Source organism: Idiotropiscis lumnitzeri, chromosome 3 (genome assembly GCF_059441095.1).
Source record: "Idiotropiscis lumnitzeri isolate Australia: NSW breed Sydney's pygmy pipehorse chromosome 3, RoL_Ilum_1.0, whole genome shotgun sequence".
Taxonomy (NCBI): Eukaryota; Metazoa; Chordata; class Actinopteri; order Syngnathiformes; family Syngnathidae; genus Idiotropiscis; species Idiotropiscis lumnitzeri.
Genome location: NC_142393.1, coordinates 16,819,472 through 16,836,517, shown reverse-complemented (window position 1 = coordinate 16,836,517; position 17,046 = coordinate 16,819,472). Strand labels below are relative to the sequence as shown.

General features: G+C 39.3%; 1 protein-coding gene across 4 annotated transcripts in view; it reads left to right on the top strand.

Moving 5' to 3' along the window:
- bsna (bassoon presynaptic cytomatrix protein a) overlaps positions 1-12,335 on the top strand; it is an 86,092-nt gene extending 73,757 nt beyond the window's left edge. For all 4 annotated transcript variants that reach the window (XM_088289841.1, XM_088289839.1, XM_088289838.1 and 1 more), the window contains exons 12-16: positions 1,268-1,361; positions 2,424-2,555; positions 2,681-2,736; positions 5,022-5,145; positions 7,462-12,335. In XM_088289841.1, the coding sequence (XP_088145967.1) occupies positions 1,268-1,361; positions 2,424-2,555; positions 2,681-2,721 (267 nt within the window). In that variant the 3' untranslated portion in view covers positions 2,722-2,736; positions 5,022-5,145; positions 7,462-12,335. The remainder of the gene's footprint in view (positions 1-1,267; positions 1,362-2,423; positions 2,556-2,680; positions 2,737-5,021; positions 5,146-7,461) is intronic.
- Positions 12,336-17,046: the final 4,711 nt, after the last annotated feature.

Sequence of the window (17,046 nt, the reverse complement as noted above, 5' to 3'; positions counted from 1 at the left end):
ATATATTTTTACTATTATTTTGTAATATATATTTTTGTTTGTTCTTATTTCCATATTTTTTCCATTAATTTTATTAATAACATTTTTTTATTTTCTTTTATTATTTTTTTTTATTTTGGCAGTTTCGGTCCTGGTCCTCCTGCACTGCAGAAGTAAATGTTATTCAAATGAGGGGGCGGTCCTAAGTGAGCCTTGGATTGAATTACTCGCCTATTTGTTGAACAACATTTCAGTGCAAAAATCTAATAGGCATGTCTTGCTTGCTGGCAAGCCACAGCAAGAGCTTAACACCACCCAACTCTCAATGGTGGAATATATGTTTTTTATTGTGGATGTTCATGTGGGTGGGCGGCAGAGGGTCGCAACGGCGGTTCAGTCACGGAAGGTAGGGTGCGTATAAATACATATCAATTTTTGCATTTTATCCACAGCGGAACTTGAATCATGACCCTTTTGTTTCAAAGCCCAAGTATGAGTTACTGCCCCCCAGCATAAAGTCAATATTGTATAATATGTTAAGTATTAGTGCAGTACAGTGAAATAAGATATCAGAAGGGCTGCGTTAAACTGCTATGTCAGGGCAGCCTGGAAAATGTGACAATACACAACACCAACAGATCTCATGACTCAGCAGACATTTTTCTGCTTTGACTTCACCTTCCATTCGCTTTCGTGGCTGTCACAACACAAGAGCCAAACAAGCAGCTTTGACTGTCATCTTCCTTCTGTCTCTTTCCACTATCTTCTTTGTTTGCATCTCTCCCCTTCTTCTCTTATCTCTCTGCTTCATCGGCCTGTGCCTGTCAAGGAGTCGATAGGTTTGAACCTGGCTGCTCTCTGCCAGCATGGTGCATATGGGAGCTGCACTATCGAGACAAAAGTCTTGACACACTGGAAATCAATTAGTTTGTCGGAAATCACTTATGTACTCCTTGACTTTGAATGTTTTTATTCAATGAAGTCATTTTGGATATGCGCCAATATGGACAAGGTCGTTCCCGCGCCAGTTCACAAAATGAGGGCCTGCTTGAATGAGTTTGGTGTGGAAAAACTTGACTTGAACCCTGACCTTTAATCCCATCAAACAGCCTTTTAAATGTTCCTCTGGAGGAATGAACAAGGAGCTGTTAATAGCTTCAATTTCCACCTCCTGTTGGGTGTAATGTTCTGACGGTACTTGGGTCCATATGGCGGCCGATATTTATCCCCTGCTGTTTTCAGCGGTGTTGCCATGTGATGAACTCTTTCTTTTGTTTTCTCTCCGCAGGCCAAGATTGAGACACCTCCAGTGACAGCCATCGGAGCAAAGGCGGCACCTGTCATGGCCTCAAAAGGAGCTCAACCGCCACTCACGGGCATAGGTGATGTACACACACACACACACACACACACACATTAACATGCTGCAGATTAATGCGGTCGAGATCAGTCTGTGAATAGTGCCATTCATCGTTTCTCTTTGTCATGAACTTATCAATCAAGAATTTAAATATAATTTGTGTAAGTAATGTTCATTGTATGTTATTCTGTATACTTATATGCTTTTCATCCTGGGAATCTGGTTGACGTCTGATTTGGAAGCAAATCTTGCCATAGTTAAATCGCTGAAAATTGTCAAACTGTCACCATCATAAAGCCTGAACTGCACATTGAATTGAAAGTTAAACAGTAGGACAAAATAACTCTTTGTCAAAGGCCGGGTGCATACGCACCAATTTTAACATCTCAAGTGATTTTTAAAATGTGAGAGACCTCACTAATTATGAAGATTGCTCTTGTGGTGTCCACGACATACCATGCATACAAAATAGATCAGACTCAGACCATGATCAATCTACTTCCCCAAACTAGATGTCTGTCATATTTCCTCAACTGACCCGTGAGAGGCATCCAGGCTGCCAGCAAATAAAAAAGAAAAGAAAAAGTGGAAGAAGATGAAGTAGTAGAAACTAGGAAAACAGTCTATGAAAATTCTTTGTGGTTGCAAACTTTTTCTTGTCATTTTTAATGTGGTAGATGACGTGAGAGACACGTTATACAAACACCCAACTCGTATACTTGTGTCGCTTCTTAATTGCTCTGTTTCACGTCAAAATCACAAAGTCTCTTTGTTGACCATACACACATACGGATTTGCAATCGGAAATATTGAACAGCTTTAAACTCTACCATTAACAGTCGACCATCATGAAGGAAAAATCACTTAAAAATCACCACTACACCACAGCAGAATCAATTCGGTGACTCTTTCAGAGACATTTGATAATCAGCCCTTTACTGACTTTATTTGGAAAAGGCTCAAATTTGGCCTGATTATTGGTATGTAACCCACTCTAAGTTTGATAACAAAGTGACAATGGGAATAATGACTTACTCATCATCCTCCATGTGTCGCTTTCTTCTTCATCTTGATCTTCCGGCAGGCTCTAAAGCTGCTCCGAGGCCCGGCGGCATCGGCAGTGCGGCAGCAGGTCAGCCGGGCATGGAGGGAGACGGCATGTTGTCCAAGATCCTGCCAGGAGGAGCTGCCGAGCAGGCTGGAAAACTAGGAGAAGGTATCCTAACTAATTCATTGCATTCTAACTCATTCATAGGCATTTGATTTGATGTCATCACTAAGTGTTCATTAAATGTTTCTTTAATCATCAGTTTAACCTATATTGTCTTCTATTATTCCCAGCTATATCCGGATTTGGCAAGAAGTTCACCTCTTTCTTCTAAAGTGCTAAATTTAAGGTGTGTATAGTTGTTTTCCCTAATTTCTTGCATGTGCACTGTTATTGGTGTTAATGCAAGGTAGTCTTTTAATCCTGTTTTGTAGGATTGTTGTTTACCCTCTGAAAATTATAATTAATGAATTCATAAATAATTGAAACTCACCCACATGCAGTATTCTTGCACTGATCTAAATCGGGAATTTCCAACCGCAGTGCTATAGCACATTCGTGTGTCATGAGAGACCATCATGTATGACGCAGCAATCGTTTTTATTTACTAGAAAACAATTAAGTAAATTTGTGCCAGTGTTGTTTTTGGCAGCCATTTTAGATTTAGTCTTTTGCAAGAAAATGCTTATTAGTTTTCGTCACATTTAGTCATTCCTATTCATGATAGTTTTAGTCTAGATTTAGTCGACGAAAACTCAAAAAGATTTAAGTCTAGTTTTAGTTGACGGAAACTCCAAAAAAAGTCTTACTTTAGTTTTCGTAAATTTAGTCGACAAAAACTCAAAAAGGTTTTAGTCCGTTTTATATAAAAATAGGCATACAAGGTTTCCACCCAATAGCAAAGACCCACTACTAAAGATTATGCATAACAGATAAAATTGGTAACAGTGGAATCAATGCTCATTGCGCCAAAATAAGCCGAACACCAAAACATTTGATTTGGCATTATTTCACTTAAAGCAACATAAATAAATTAAAAACGTGTTAACAACATAGACTTGTAGTAGACTTGTTCTAATACAGTAGCACAAGTACAAACTCTATCAAACATATTCCTTCTTTACTAGTAACAGCTTGCTATTATCAGAACCAAGCCTACCGAGTGTCACTGTCTCCATGTACCGTCAAACGAAAGCGTGTCAGTGTGTGCGAGCGGAGACAAACGACCACAGACGAGTCCGTGTTTTGTTGTGCCGATGCAAGGGACAGTGCACCTGCGGCGCATGCGCCCCGCGTGTTGCCCCGGTGGTGGGCGTGGCAAACGAGGATAGGTTGCGCTAGCATTGCATTTTTGCGAGGCGGATTCTAAGTACAATAGGAAAGGATGTCATTAAATTTGAACGTCTGACGGACCACACGCGAACAATTTCGTCCCGTCTCGTCAACGAAAATGTATTTATGGCACGTCATGTTTTCGTCATCAACGAGCCACGTTTAGCTCGTCATCTTCTCTGTATCGCCAAGAAAAAAAAGGGGGCGTTAACGAAATATATCATCATCGTCATCGTTGACAAAAACAACACTGATTGGTGCTCGGTCGTACTGATCCAAATCGACTCATACCAAAAATAAATCGTGACTTCAGAACCAGTTCTTTTTTTTCTCACCTGAAATATGTGTCAGTAAAGGAAACTCTCTTCAAAGAAAACAAAGTCAAAAGTGTTACAGCAAATGAGATATGATTAAAATAACAAAAACTACTCTTAAACAGTGCACACTTATTACAGTTATAAGAAGATGCCATATTGCAAGTCTGAAATGTGTACCAAAAACTCAAAATAGGACACAGTAGCTCTAAAAAGTCTTCTGTTGGCTGGAGGTCTCGCGGGGTGTTGTGTGGATGGTTTCCTCTTGTAGGCAGCAGAGGATCTTGAGACGGTTTCAGACAGTGTTCTCCCAAAGGACTGTGTGAGCGTTGTTTCACTGAGGCGATGTCGTGCATTTGTTCTCCTGTGTCATACTGCCTTGCACTAGTAGAAAACTTACTGTCACGAAAAAAAAAGACACCCTCTCACTCACACATATATTTGCACCTTTCTTTCTGGTCGGGCAGTATCGCGAGGTGCACTAATGGATTCCTCAAATTCAAGGTACCACTGTAATTGTCTTAATTAAACATTAACTGTCACGAGCGGGCGAGGGTAGTAGAGCAGAGCAGAGAAGCAACAAAACCTGAGGCTTCGAAGTCAAGCAAATCAGACTTGAATTATTTTGATCTCTTTTACTAATGCCTTCAGTGACCAAGCTCAGGGTGGGCAAAGTTTGGTCACATACAAACCACTTTGGTTTTTAAATAAATGGTAAATCAATGATCACTGTATAAATATATCAACAAGTTCACTTGTTTTACATGTTTTACATTTGTATTTTTTTTAACTTAATCAACAATTGATCTGGTCCATTTGTTAATTTTAAAAGTCATGTTTTTCCAACTTGATCCACATGTCCACGGACGCCAATAACATTATTTTAAGGTATCGTTACTCGTACAGGCTGCTGATACCAGACACAGATACTTGGGCAAACAAATTCTGACATAAAAAAAATTGACATTCCGCTTTTGTGCCTTTGCAGGACTATGTAAAAACTCAAAGCCATGAGACCTCGTACCAGACAAACCTGCAACGTTCCTCTTGTTCTTCATTCCCTGGCAGAGAGAAAGAGAAGGAGCGGGCAAAGTGGAGAATCAAGCATGCAAGTGAGTACTTGACTTTATTTAAATTGGATCCAGGCTTTTAGGGATTGTACATTTGGCGAGGGCACAAGGTTTAAAGCCGTTCACAGTTGTCTACATTCCTGTGTCAAACTACAAAATGGTTCAAGTCATGTATGCGGTTTGGGGGTGCTGGTTCTGTCTTATGTACAGTGCACTTCGTAATTTCTGGCACCCCTGGTTAAAATGTGTTCAAATAAATTCAATGGTTATTGTAGAAGAATTCTTTCATATTGAAAATCGTAGAAATGGTTCACCAGACACAGAATCAAGCTTCTGGCACGGCCATCTCTGTCCCCAGACCTCAACCCCCCCCCTTAAAAAGAAACCTGTGGAGTAATCTAAAGAGGAGTGGTCGAAGTTCCCTGTGAAACATTATTGGAGAAGATGCTGTTTTGTTGGCAAAAGTGGCTTGTACAAAGTATTATGGTGCTAATAATTGTGGCATACAGGTTTTGATGTTTCACAATGTTATTCTAAAAGTGGGCTATTTTGAATTCATGGTTGGATTTTCCTCTTTTTAAATAAAATATTTAGAAAAAAAATAATTTATTAGAAGCCAAAGGAAAAAAATTACCAAGGGGTGCCAATAATTATGGAAGGCTGAGTATGTCTTGTCAGCATAATTACTGGTAGAGTTGAGTCAGAGTGTGTGACAAAGCGGGCAACCTTGCATTTTTTTTACAATCCCTCTAAGTATTTCTTTTAAACTGACAAGCAAAAAAAAAAAACAGTGACTCTATGTGGTGTCTGGAAACATTGTGCCTTCCTCCAGAGCGGGAGCTGTTTGTGCTTACGTTTTATAATGTATATCAGGCAAATTGTGACATCACAAATGATTGACTTGGTTGTTTAATTTCAGACTTTACGCATGAACAGGCAGCCAACGATTCTGATGCAAACAAGACAATTTTCAATATAGCCCGTTTTAATGAATTTGGTCGCAATGCTTCACTTTGAGCCTCTCTTGTTTGAAATGTGATGCCTTTGGACATCAGTCAGTGCCTTTTTGAGTTGAAAACAGACTCAAGGCTTATTTTTGGATATTTAAAAGGATGATAGCTATTCCTGGCTTGCGCCAAAGATAGACGGCCTCAAACTGTCCTGGTCTATTTGCCTGGAGAAAACATAACTACTTTTCTTAAAGCAAAAAAAAGCTTAAGCGTACATTATACTCATTATACTAAATATTTGTTCATAACAAGCACAATCACAATCACAAACCTATTGTTGAATTAATATTTCCTTGTCAATCTTTTGAAATGCATAATTTTAATACAGCGCTTAGTTTGGACCTCATTTAATTGTGTGAGTGAGAAATTGTAACCTCACAAAGTTAACGTCTTTGAAGTTGAGCCTGAATTTTGCCACGTGCCAGTTCTATTGCAGCAAAAATTCAATCGAGACGATTCCATCCTGAATTTACTGCACTCACTACAATGTCATGTTTGAAACTCACATACCATCTAGTGGCCAACTTTTGTTTGCACAAATGTGTTTCTGTGCGAATACAATGTGATCTTCTAATCAGACTTGTAAGTACGTACGGTGAATGTGAAAAGTCTGCAGAGCACTGATTAGAGTTCAGAAGTTCTAGTAGGCTTTTCATCAGTTTTGGAAGGATGTCCAGCTTTTCCAAAAACTTTTTGAACAGGGGGTGTGTAGACTTTTGCATACACTGTATGAAATATAGCAGCATAAACAAGGTTTGAACTCGTAGTAAAATAAATGCCATATGCTTTACAATGAGGCAGAAGAATCATATTTTTTCCCAGCCCACCAATTCAAAAATGTATTGATAATGAATATGTTCTCGAATAAAAAAATATTTATGTTGCTCATAAATCACTGTACACCTCCTATAGTTCACATACTGTAGAGTAAGACAACAAAACTGCTAAACTTTTGTTTTAAACTGGAGCAGATTTCATGACATTTCAAATGAAACAAACAAAATGCCAACTACAAGCAGAAAATTCTCCAAAAGATTTTCAAATAAAAAAATATATATATTTTCTTCATTAAGGTCACGAGGGACCTGGAGCCTGACCCAGCTGACTGGCACAAGCCCGTCACAGGGCAAATATCAACTAACAATCATTCACACCTCGGAACAATTCAGTCTCAGTGAACTGAACACGCATGTTTTTGGAATTTGGGAGGAAGCTGGCGAAAAGTTATGCAAAAACAGGGGGAACAAAGAAATCCCCACATGAAGGCAGGAGCTGAGATTTGAACTCTGAACCTCAGAACTTGCTCACCGTGTTTCCCTTTGCCTAAATGACTTCTGCTTTTCCACAGATCATTCCAGGCGTCTAATCATCAATACACAAGCTCACCTTGTCTTCAGCTAACTGGTGGCAGAAGGATTATGTAAAACCAGTCAATCGCGTGTATCCGACACTGCAGCAAGCATGCCGAGGGAACGTGCAAAGTATGCAGACGACTACGACTGGGGGACTTTGGCATGCTTGGTTCTCATCCAAGAATCTTCGCTCCACTTCCTCTTCCTCTCTTCTCAAGAATTAGGAAGCAAAAGGGACGTCGAAAAATTGCAGTGCAGGTTTTTCTGGTACCGACCACCTCCTTGTTTCTTCACCTGCCCAGTTAACGGAAACGCATCACTGACGAACGTTAACGACGACGTTATGCAGGCGATCTCTTTCTCTCTACATTCCAGATTGTGACTCCTCTTCCACACTTGGTCCAATTCTGTTTTGTAATTCCCACCCCAACGTTCCTCAATTTGTCTTTCAAGAAGTCTATAGTGGAGAGGGGTGAGGGGGCAAATTTGGAATGCATGGAACTTTCTATCCAAGACCTTTACACTGTTGGTCATCATTAAGCAGAGGCCATAAAGACGCAGGCAAATGCATCGGAGCTCGACTACACAAACAAGAACAAAATGGAAATGGGATCCAAAAAAAAAAAAAAAAATCAGTTTGTATTCAGATGGAAGCTGTTTGGTTTTCAGCCATTTGGAAGCCATTAAGACATTTTCTGTCAGTTCTGTCCTACATTTCCCATGTTTGAGTTTTTAGTTGTTTTCAGTTGCCAGCACAGCCTTAATTATTTATTTATAATTTATTTTAAAGTGAAAGCGGACAATTTTTTTTTTTTTATATAACATCCGAGAACACACTTTATTCGCGTATTTCTGTCCGCTGACAGTGCGATTAATTTTATTTTTGAATCATCATTTTTTTTTTCTATTTATGTTGCCAAGCTCCCTTTGTTTATTTATTTATTTTGGTTAACACTCACAGAGTTATGAACTATATCAAAGCAATAGAATTAAGGGAGCGGAGACGGTCAAGAGCACAACGGTGTGTCATTTGAAAAAGTAGAAATGTGTTGCCTCCGTCTGTCTAAATTATCAGTGATGTGACGCTCACCAATCGGCATAATAGGAAACGTAACACCACCCCCCCCCATTCCCCATCCCTTAACTTCAACCTCTCAGTGTTTTGCTACAGCTGTGGCTCACTAATACGGTCCAACGACCTGCAACCAATCACGGTGGGACATCTCTAGCCACGAGTCACTGATGCGACCCAGAGCACTGCAGGCCAGCAGAGAGGCAGTGAAGAAGCAGACCCCGGACTTGGGGTCACTTTGGGACAATACCCCCCCCCTCACACACCCACTCTCCCACCTCCTCCCGAGCCCAGAACTCGCACTTGATCAGTATGCATCAGCATGTGTCTTCACTCAAGCCGAATGTGTACAGCGCACATGAAAGCACATTTCAAAAGGGTGTCAAAAAGGAAGGAACCAAAAATCACTTTTTTTTTTTTTTCATTTTCTATCACACCCTGACCTACAACCTCTCTCAGTTGTCATGGAAACTACTCAGGTCAGTGCGCTCCCTCCCTGCTGATGACGCTCCTGCAGTGCATTGTGGGATCCGTGCTTTGCCTATACGCCACACGACAGCAACAACAAACGTACTGTCGAGGCCTAACGTGACGAGCAGAAACCGACACTTGTGTTGTATATTGTCCGTGTGAACGCTCGCCGGGGACCTTCGCATGCTGCCCGGTGTTGACAAAAGAAAAAAAAAAAAAAAAAAAAACCTCAAATCACCTCTATATTGTTCTGTTCCTAAAATTTGTATGTATGTGTGTATGAATGTGGCACTTCTGTTCGTATGTATCCGCCAATGATGAACATCAAAAGAAAAACTGTTCAATCGCCACATGTACGGAATGGGGCTAAAAGGAACGGCGACCTCTCATCTCCACTCGTTCTATGCAATGAATCCCATTTGGTAAGAGTACAAATATAAGCAAGACAAGTGGGCAACAAAAAAAAAAAAAAAATCAACATTCTAGCCAAACGCAAGGATTTTGCCATGATTATTGAATAATAGCGACAATGCTTATTTTACTAGGTGTGTTGAGCTGGGATGGGTTCAAATTGACCCCGAGGATACAAAAATGAATTTAAAGGTAACAGAAGGGTGGGGGGAGTGGGGCTATAGAACACATGTACGCGCATTAGCGGTGGACCCGGATCAATCATTACTGGTAATGTTGCTTCAAGTCTGGCGTGACTTGGCTGAGGTATGTTTTCCATAACGGGTAGCTGGTAAGGTTGAGGTCGAAAAAAAAAAATAGAGCGAGAAAGGCAAAGCTGTTTGCAGAACATGCGGTCATTTGCAGAAAAAGAAGAAGAAAATTGAGAGGTTTACTCCAGAGATATCAGAGATATATCAAGAAATTCATATATATTGAGAGATTCTATAAAGATTACGTACGGTATATTCCCAAATGGCTGCTCAGAGGTGAAAAAGAAAGGTTCATCGCATTTGTTTTCTTCTTTTCCGATGACAAAACATGATGATACCAGAAATGTTAATGTTCCTTAATAAGCCCAACAAAAATTGTTTAGTATCTCGTTATACTAACTCAACTGCCAATTATGTACAGTATACGTTGTTTTCACACAAGCGGAGGATTCAAACCAAAACATTTGAACTTCAAAATGAGCACGTTTGACCCGTAACATAGCAGGAGGCTTAAATGTGTTATGTTAAGAACACAATTGCTATTTTTGTTGAGAGTACAAATCCGTCATTTTAAAGAAGTCTATATTTTGTGGGATATGAATGAGATTATTTATTTAAGAATTTATTTTATGATAAATGAAGGGGACGTTGCACGATTGGGGATTTCAGGAAAGAGGACATTGAATGCTTAGGTTAAAATAAATGTGATCGAGTTGAAAACAAGATTCCCTATACAACTGAATGAAGGTGAAATGTTAAATATTCAAATTGAAATGAATCTCAGTTATAGTGACTTTATTCAGTTTGTCAAAAGTCATCACATAACCGATATTCTGAACATTTGAAAACACATCGATTTTCACGTGTCTTTTCAGGAATCAATAGCTCCTAATTTGGCCAGCGTTCACATTTGCTTGTCTCAATCAGCCACTCCAGGTGACTTAAATATGCATTGCAGCAAGGGCTTTTATTCTACAGTGTAATAGTCATCGAAGAAAGCCATTGACGCAGTTGTGCTGTCTGTCTGCACTCTGTAGGTGTCTTGTCTATTTCTAGGAACGTAATAGACTCAAGTCGAAAGTGAAAATCACCAGACCACGGCATGTTTGAAGCACAAATGTAGACAACCAGACACAAATATTGCAGTTGATTCACAGTTTGACATTAAATTTAAAAAGGATCAAAAAATCTCCACAACCACGTTAACTCTGTTTTCTGCGCAAAATGAATAAATCGAACGGAAAACCGTTTGGAGTGTTTGTTACACTTTGAAGTGGTGAGCGGTCACTAACAACTTTTTTTATTTGTAATATTGTCTCTGGATAGCCTCAGCAATAAGTGAGCAGTTTTACATACAATGCATTTTAAAATAATGTTTACATTATTCCATTTTTTTAATTACCTTTCATTTTCATGATTTTACAGCCATGAAAAAGACTAAGGTAAAAGTTCCGCATTTAACAGTTTTTACCGATAGGTTTGCAGCCATGGAAAAATACAGATGTTATAAATGTCGCTCAGAGATTTTTTTTTTCCCAGTCTGTGTGAGTGGTCCAAATGTTTTTACAGTAGTACATAGGGCAGCATGACAAGAGAGAGATCTTAAAATATACTACATAATATAAATAAAGATATTTATGAAGAGATGTTTTAGGTGAGCAGGAGTCGAACCGAGACAAACTAAGACAAGCTATAAAATCGTATGGGAGGTTTCTTTTGTTTGTTAGTCCATATAAAGAATCATAAGTAAAATGGCATGCATGAATTGTCACCTGCCCCCCCAAAAAAATCCAAAAAGAGTCCACCCAACCCGCTTCCCTTGACTTTTTGAGCCTCGTCGACATTCCACCTCACGAGCTGCCATATTTTTTTTGGTTTGTTCCCAGTGTAAATAGCAGATGAGAGCCAGTCCACTTGACACAAAAATGGCTGTCGCGACATGTTTTTTTTCAACATGTAAATGTCAGCAATGATAACACAAGCGGGCACGAGTGGGGGGCCTTTTTGCACTCCACATGGCAACAAAAGATGGAGCGTATGCAAACCTGAGCCTCCTTATAGCCAAACGTGCGCTTTAATTGTGTATGAAAACAACTTCAACAAAGAGAGCTGACGATCAGTTAAATGACAAAAGACTAACATTTGCATCGTGTGTATGTGTGTGGCTGGCTCGTGCCGACTTTTTATTATCATTTGGAAGAAAAAAAAACTTGGAGTCTGATATGGAAAAAGAAAAACATATTGGTCTGTGTAGAGTTTCTATAAATGTTGTGTTTGTAAAATGAGATGTCATTCAAAACAAAAGGTGGGTTACTTTTTCTGGTTTCCATGTAAATTATGGGGGTGGGCAGATGATATTTGGAGGGGAAATGGACAATAAGTGTAAAAATCATAATTATATTTAAAAAAAAAAATGAGAAAAAAAGTAATGAAGAAATGATGAAAAAAAAGAGCCTCCTAATAACAACAACGTTCACTGTTGTAAGTGCAATGAGCTAAACTTCCTGTTCTCCCCATTGTAAAACCTTGTGTATGTTTCCGTGTGTTCCTCCTGTAAATGGGTGTAGTAAACCTGGTGCATCATGCCATGTAATGTGATGAATGACAAATTATGACCTTAAAATCCATTTCAATCAGGAAAAATAAAATACAAATACATACGAAACTGTTGTGGACATTTGATTTTGCATGTTGTTTTGTAATCACCACTGATTCAGGTTTTGAAGAAAGAACAACGTGGCTTCACATGAAAGAGTCCGAGTCGTATAGACTGGCCTGCCAGCAGTTTCTGACCTGTCTCCCATTGAAAATGTGTGATGCATTATGAAGCGCCAAATATAAAAACAGACTTGAGCAACTGTGACGGAGCAGCTCCGTCAATAAGGACAGCACAGCACAGCATGGTCCCGGAGACACAAGTGCGCACACGCATGCACCGCACATTCCCATACTGATGCATTCAATCCCATCCCGTGTAATACATACGCACCCACCTGGCACCACTTCAATACCACGTCAGTCACAGTTTTAATAGAGCGACCGAGGGTGCACACTTGGTAGTTTTATTATGAATGGAAGCATACATGGACACATACACGCGCGCATGTTCAATTGAACACTCACCAGTCACGAGACGCGGCAGATAACAGCCACGACATAGAGGAAGACCAAACCGCGGGGGAGCTTCCGCGTTTCTAAATATGTTTGTTTCGCGCAACAATTATGTCAGCTGATGCCCAAGGGGAGGGGCGAATCGTATATATAGTAAGTTGTTTGGAAAGAGAGGAAAGGAGAGGTGCTGCAGTGCAGGTAGTACTGGAGAGCGAGACAGTGACGCATTTTGCAACGTAGCTGATATGGTAGTTGTGGTTGAACTCCATTCAGTGGTTTTGTAAATATATAGATAGACACCCTTATTTTTGTAAATTACTATATTGTCACTTTTTGGTAGTGATGGGTAGATGAGGCATCCTGTATCGTTTCGACACAGTGACACAATGTATTGACACTGTGTTGACACTGTGTTGCTGAATACTGACACCTGGTGGACTTGCAGGAAACATTTGACAGGGTCATCTGACACTGATCTGTCAAACTAATTTTATCCAATTCCATTGATTAGCGACATGATGTGTTTTTATATATCCTATTTCTTATTACTTTCCATCGCACTAATTATTCTCTTATCTAATTTATATATTTAACTGAATTATTGTTGTATTGCACGGGAGAGGGGAGCTCTCTAATCTCGTTGCACACTTGAGTACAATGACAAAGGGATTTCTGATTCTGATTAGGCATTTGCTTTCACATTATTGTTACATACACGCAATTTCATAAAAAAAATCTTTGATATTCGAGACGCAGTTGATAAATTAAGAGAACATCTGTCTGAATGCCCAAGTAAAAGTGTTGTGAATGACAATGGACTCATTGTAATTAAAGATTTTTATTCCAAAAAATTAGTGTCTCCAGCGTTTTGTTATTCAGTCTATTTCTTTTTTTGAGGCAATTTCCCCCGCCTTTGAGAAGATCCTCTCACAAGGCACTGAAGAGGCCGGTGTGCACAACGCCTGTGTGGCTAATATAAATCGGTGAGGGAACGTTGCCTCCATGGACTTCCAGTATAAGAGCGAGTCTTCCGTCCGTGCAACGTGTCCTGCTGACATATAGCGCTGCACCTCTGAGTGCGCATCAACAGTGACGTCTTCCATCTTGCGGATCTTTAACGCAAAGTAACGCGCCAATAACTCGATGCTTGTTTTGAGCGTCCATCCTGTTGACAGATGCGCTTCCTTATGAACACAGTGTGGCGCGCGACCACTGTGTCGACACGATTCTGGTAGTGGTCACGTGACTTTCTCAAAGCAGTACGCGCACCGACACGGGGTTTGCCCTGGAAGCTCGGCGCGCGCATCGACGCCTCGGTGTCGTTGGACCCATCACTACTTTTTGGGTTTTTGGACTTTTGGGGGACTTTTCACTGTGTTGCACTTTGGGAGGGCTGCACAATAAACATCACTGTTGCACATATTCTGGCTACGCCATTTGTTTTGGAGGAGGTCGAAAAGGAACCCGCGAGAGCAACCCAAGTTATACGTCAAGCAAGAATGGGAAATAATTCAGGTTTTGGTTCATTTGGCGCTTCAACATTTAGTGAGCTCAGTTCTCAAAAGAAAAGTTTATGTAAAACAGTTGTAAACAGGTTCCTGTGATAGGTTTTCTGGAACATTTTTTGTGCATCAAGTAAAATAAAATAGAATATTATTTTTTAAAAAAAACTGTTTTCAACATTATATATCTTGTGTTTGCAGTATATCAATTTGGATATGAGTTGAATGGGAATTGCAAACAAGTGTATTGTGTTGTTATTGAAATATGGCGCAACAACTTCTTTGAAATTGGGGTTTGTGAAACAGACAGTTGTGAATTTGCCTTTTACATCATTGGTCCTATTCATGTGACCAACAAACAAACAAACAATTGTTTTAACTGTGTGTGGGGGGGGGAGTGTGTGTGTGTGGTTTATTAACTCATTCAATACCATTGACGGATAAATACGTCAAAATCCATTTTTTTTACTGGGCTGGTTGTGAATGAGTTAAGGACTGCTCACCCTGATAGTAAAAGGGCACAGGGGCCATTTGATGTTTTGCAACAACAGTCGTATTACAATCAAAATGTCTTTATGATTCTGATATAGGACCACTCGACTCTAATTAGTTTATATTTGACACGATGTCTTGCTGAGGCAGCAGAAGTCATCGTCATGCCATCTATAGGGTACTCAAAGCAGCCACAGCGATCCTTAAATGAAACAATGGTCTTACAGCGAAGACCTGTACAGTGTTTTGATGTGTACGCCACATCACCCCGTCTTGCTGAGGTCGCTGAAGTCAAGTCCATTCGACAGTTGAGCAGCCACAATCAAAACCTATTTTAGCAATACAGCAAAGAAAGGCCTCTAGATTTTGTTTTATACTTGACATGTCTTGCTGAGGCAGCGCAAGTCAATCACACTCATGCAGTCCATTCGGAACTCACACTCATTTATCATAGATTTATTGGATGGTTTTATTGGACCAATTAAATTGCTCTTTATGGAGCATATCATAGTTTTGATTAACTTATGGTCCAAGAGAACTTATGAAATATCACAACAGTATCATTGGAAGATGTTCGCAAGGGAAAAAGATGAGTTCTTTTACAAAAGGCATTAAATCAATTTTGATTGCTGTGAGAAAAATCTACCCAAACCTGTAAATTTCACAAATAATTTTATTCTAGTTCATAAGCTCAGTCCGAACATCCATCCATTATGTTCCGCTTCTCACAAGGATCGCGGGCGTGCTTGCGGGTAGTAGGCAGGCTACCACGAAGGTTGGAGCTGGAATCAATCCGTGCACCTCTGAAATGTGAGACCATTGTGGTAACCAGTATTTCCTGTGCCGCCCCAGTCTAAACATGTTCAATTACAGTTAAAAATAGTTAAAAAAAAAAAAAGGCACGCTATTTAATTTTGTATAACCTAGACATATACTGTGCAGAAATGTTTCAAATATTTAAAAATCAATCTCTAAAGAATAGTCTGCACCTATTTAATTTAAATCTGAAAAATAAATATTGTCTTTAAAAATGCCTAGAAAGTATTCTTTACTCTTTTTCCATTCAAAATTTTGTTTAAAAAAAAGAAAATGAGTAACCATCCAAAACTGAAATTAAGGATTTTATTAGTAGACATTCTCCTGTCCAAGACTATCAAGCTGTCCACAGTAAGCCTATACCGTCCCCCACCACAAAATAAAACATCTGGTGGTATGGTCTCACCAAAGAAAATGCTTTAAATACTATAAAAATAAATCAATTGCACAAAATAATGTGTCATTCATTTTGCGTGTGATTACTTCTGTGTAACACTTGTACACAAACAACAACAACCACATACATAGTCCAAGAGGAGGAGGCTAAAATTCAACAGAAGAATGTCGGGAGAAATAACAAAAACAAACAAAAACTGGATTTGACCTTAAAGGGGCCTGCTTGTTGGAATTCTTAATAAATGAGAGCATTGTACCGTTTTGTGTTTCATACAAATCTTTTGCATCTCAACACTGTGCCCCACATTAGTGTTTTGTCTACACATCACATAGGTTTTTCGAAAAAAAAAATAATAAAATTGTTGGCAGATGTAACAGGCACAGAGACAACAATTATAAATAAGTCCAAAGGTTGTATATGGTTAAGTGCTTTAAAAAAAAAAAAAAAAAAAAAGAATCGAGGCAAGCTATTGGGGGGAAATGGCCAAGTTTGACCACCATTCAACAGAATTCATTTGTATGCTTTTTACAATCTGCAATTGTCAAACAAAAACATCTGCAGTCCAAATATTTTCTTGATTGAGCCGTTTGGAATTTCTGCACTATTACTACAACAGTCAGCACGATAGCTGAGGTTTTTTTTTTTCTCTCACAACATTCAAGAGGAATGTAAAATAAAAACTCAATGTGCTGGTCTGCTGCAAAGCTGATCTAAATGTCGAGAATATTAACAAGGAATGTCACATTACCTTCACCTGATTGGAGTTTTTCTCTTAGTCATGTTACGATGACAATCATAAGTGTCTTTACATATCAATACAGTCACAATTTTTTTTTTTTTACACTGGAATGATTCTGGGATTTTTCAAATCGTCAACATCGTAAACATTCAGTCAGGTGTGTTTTCTTTACAGTATGGTAAACCAAGGATATATTTTACCAACACTTTCTTCTCATCATTCTGTTGTTCAAGCCCATACAAAATGTTGCATTAATGACTAAAACTACACACATTCCATCATGGGCTGTTCAGATAGTGACAGATGGAAGAAACAATAA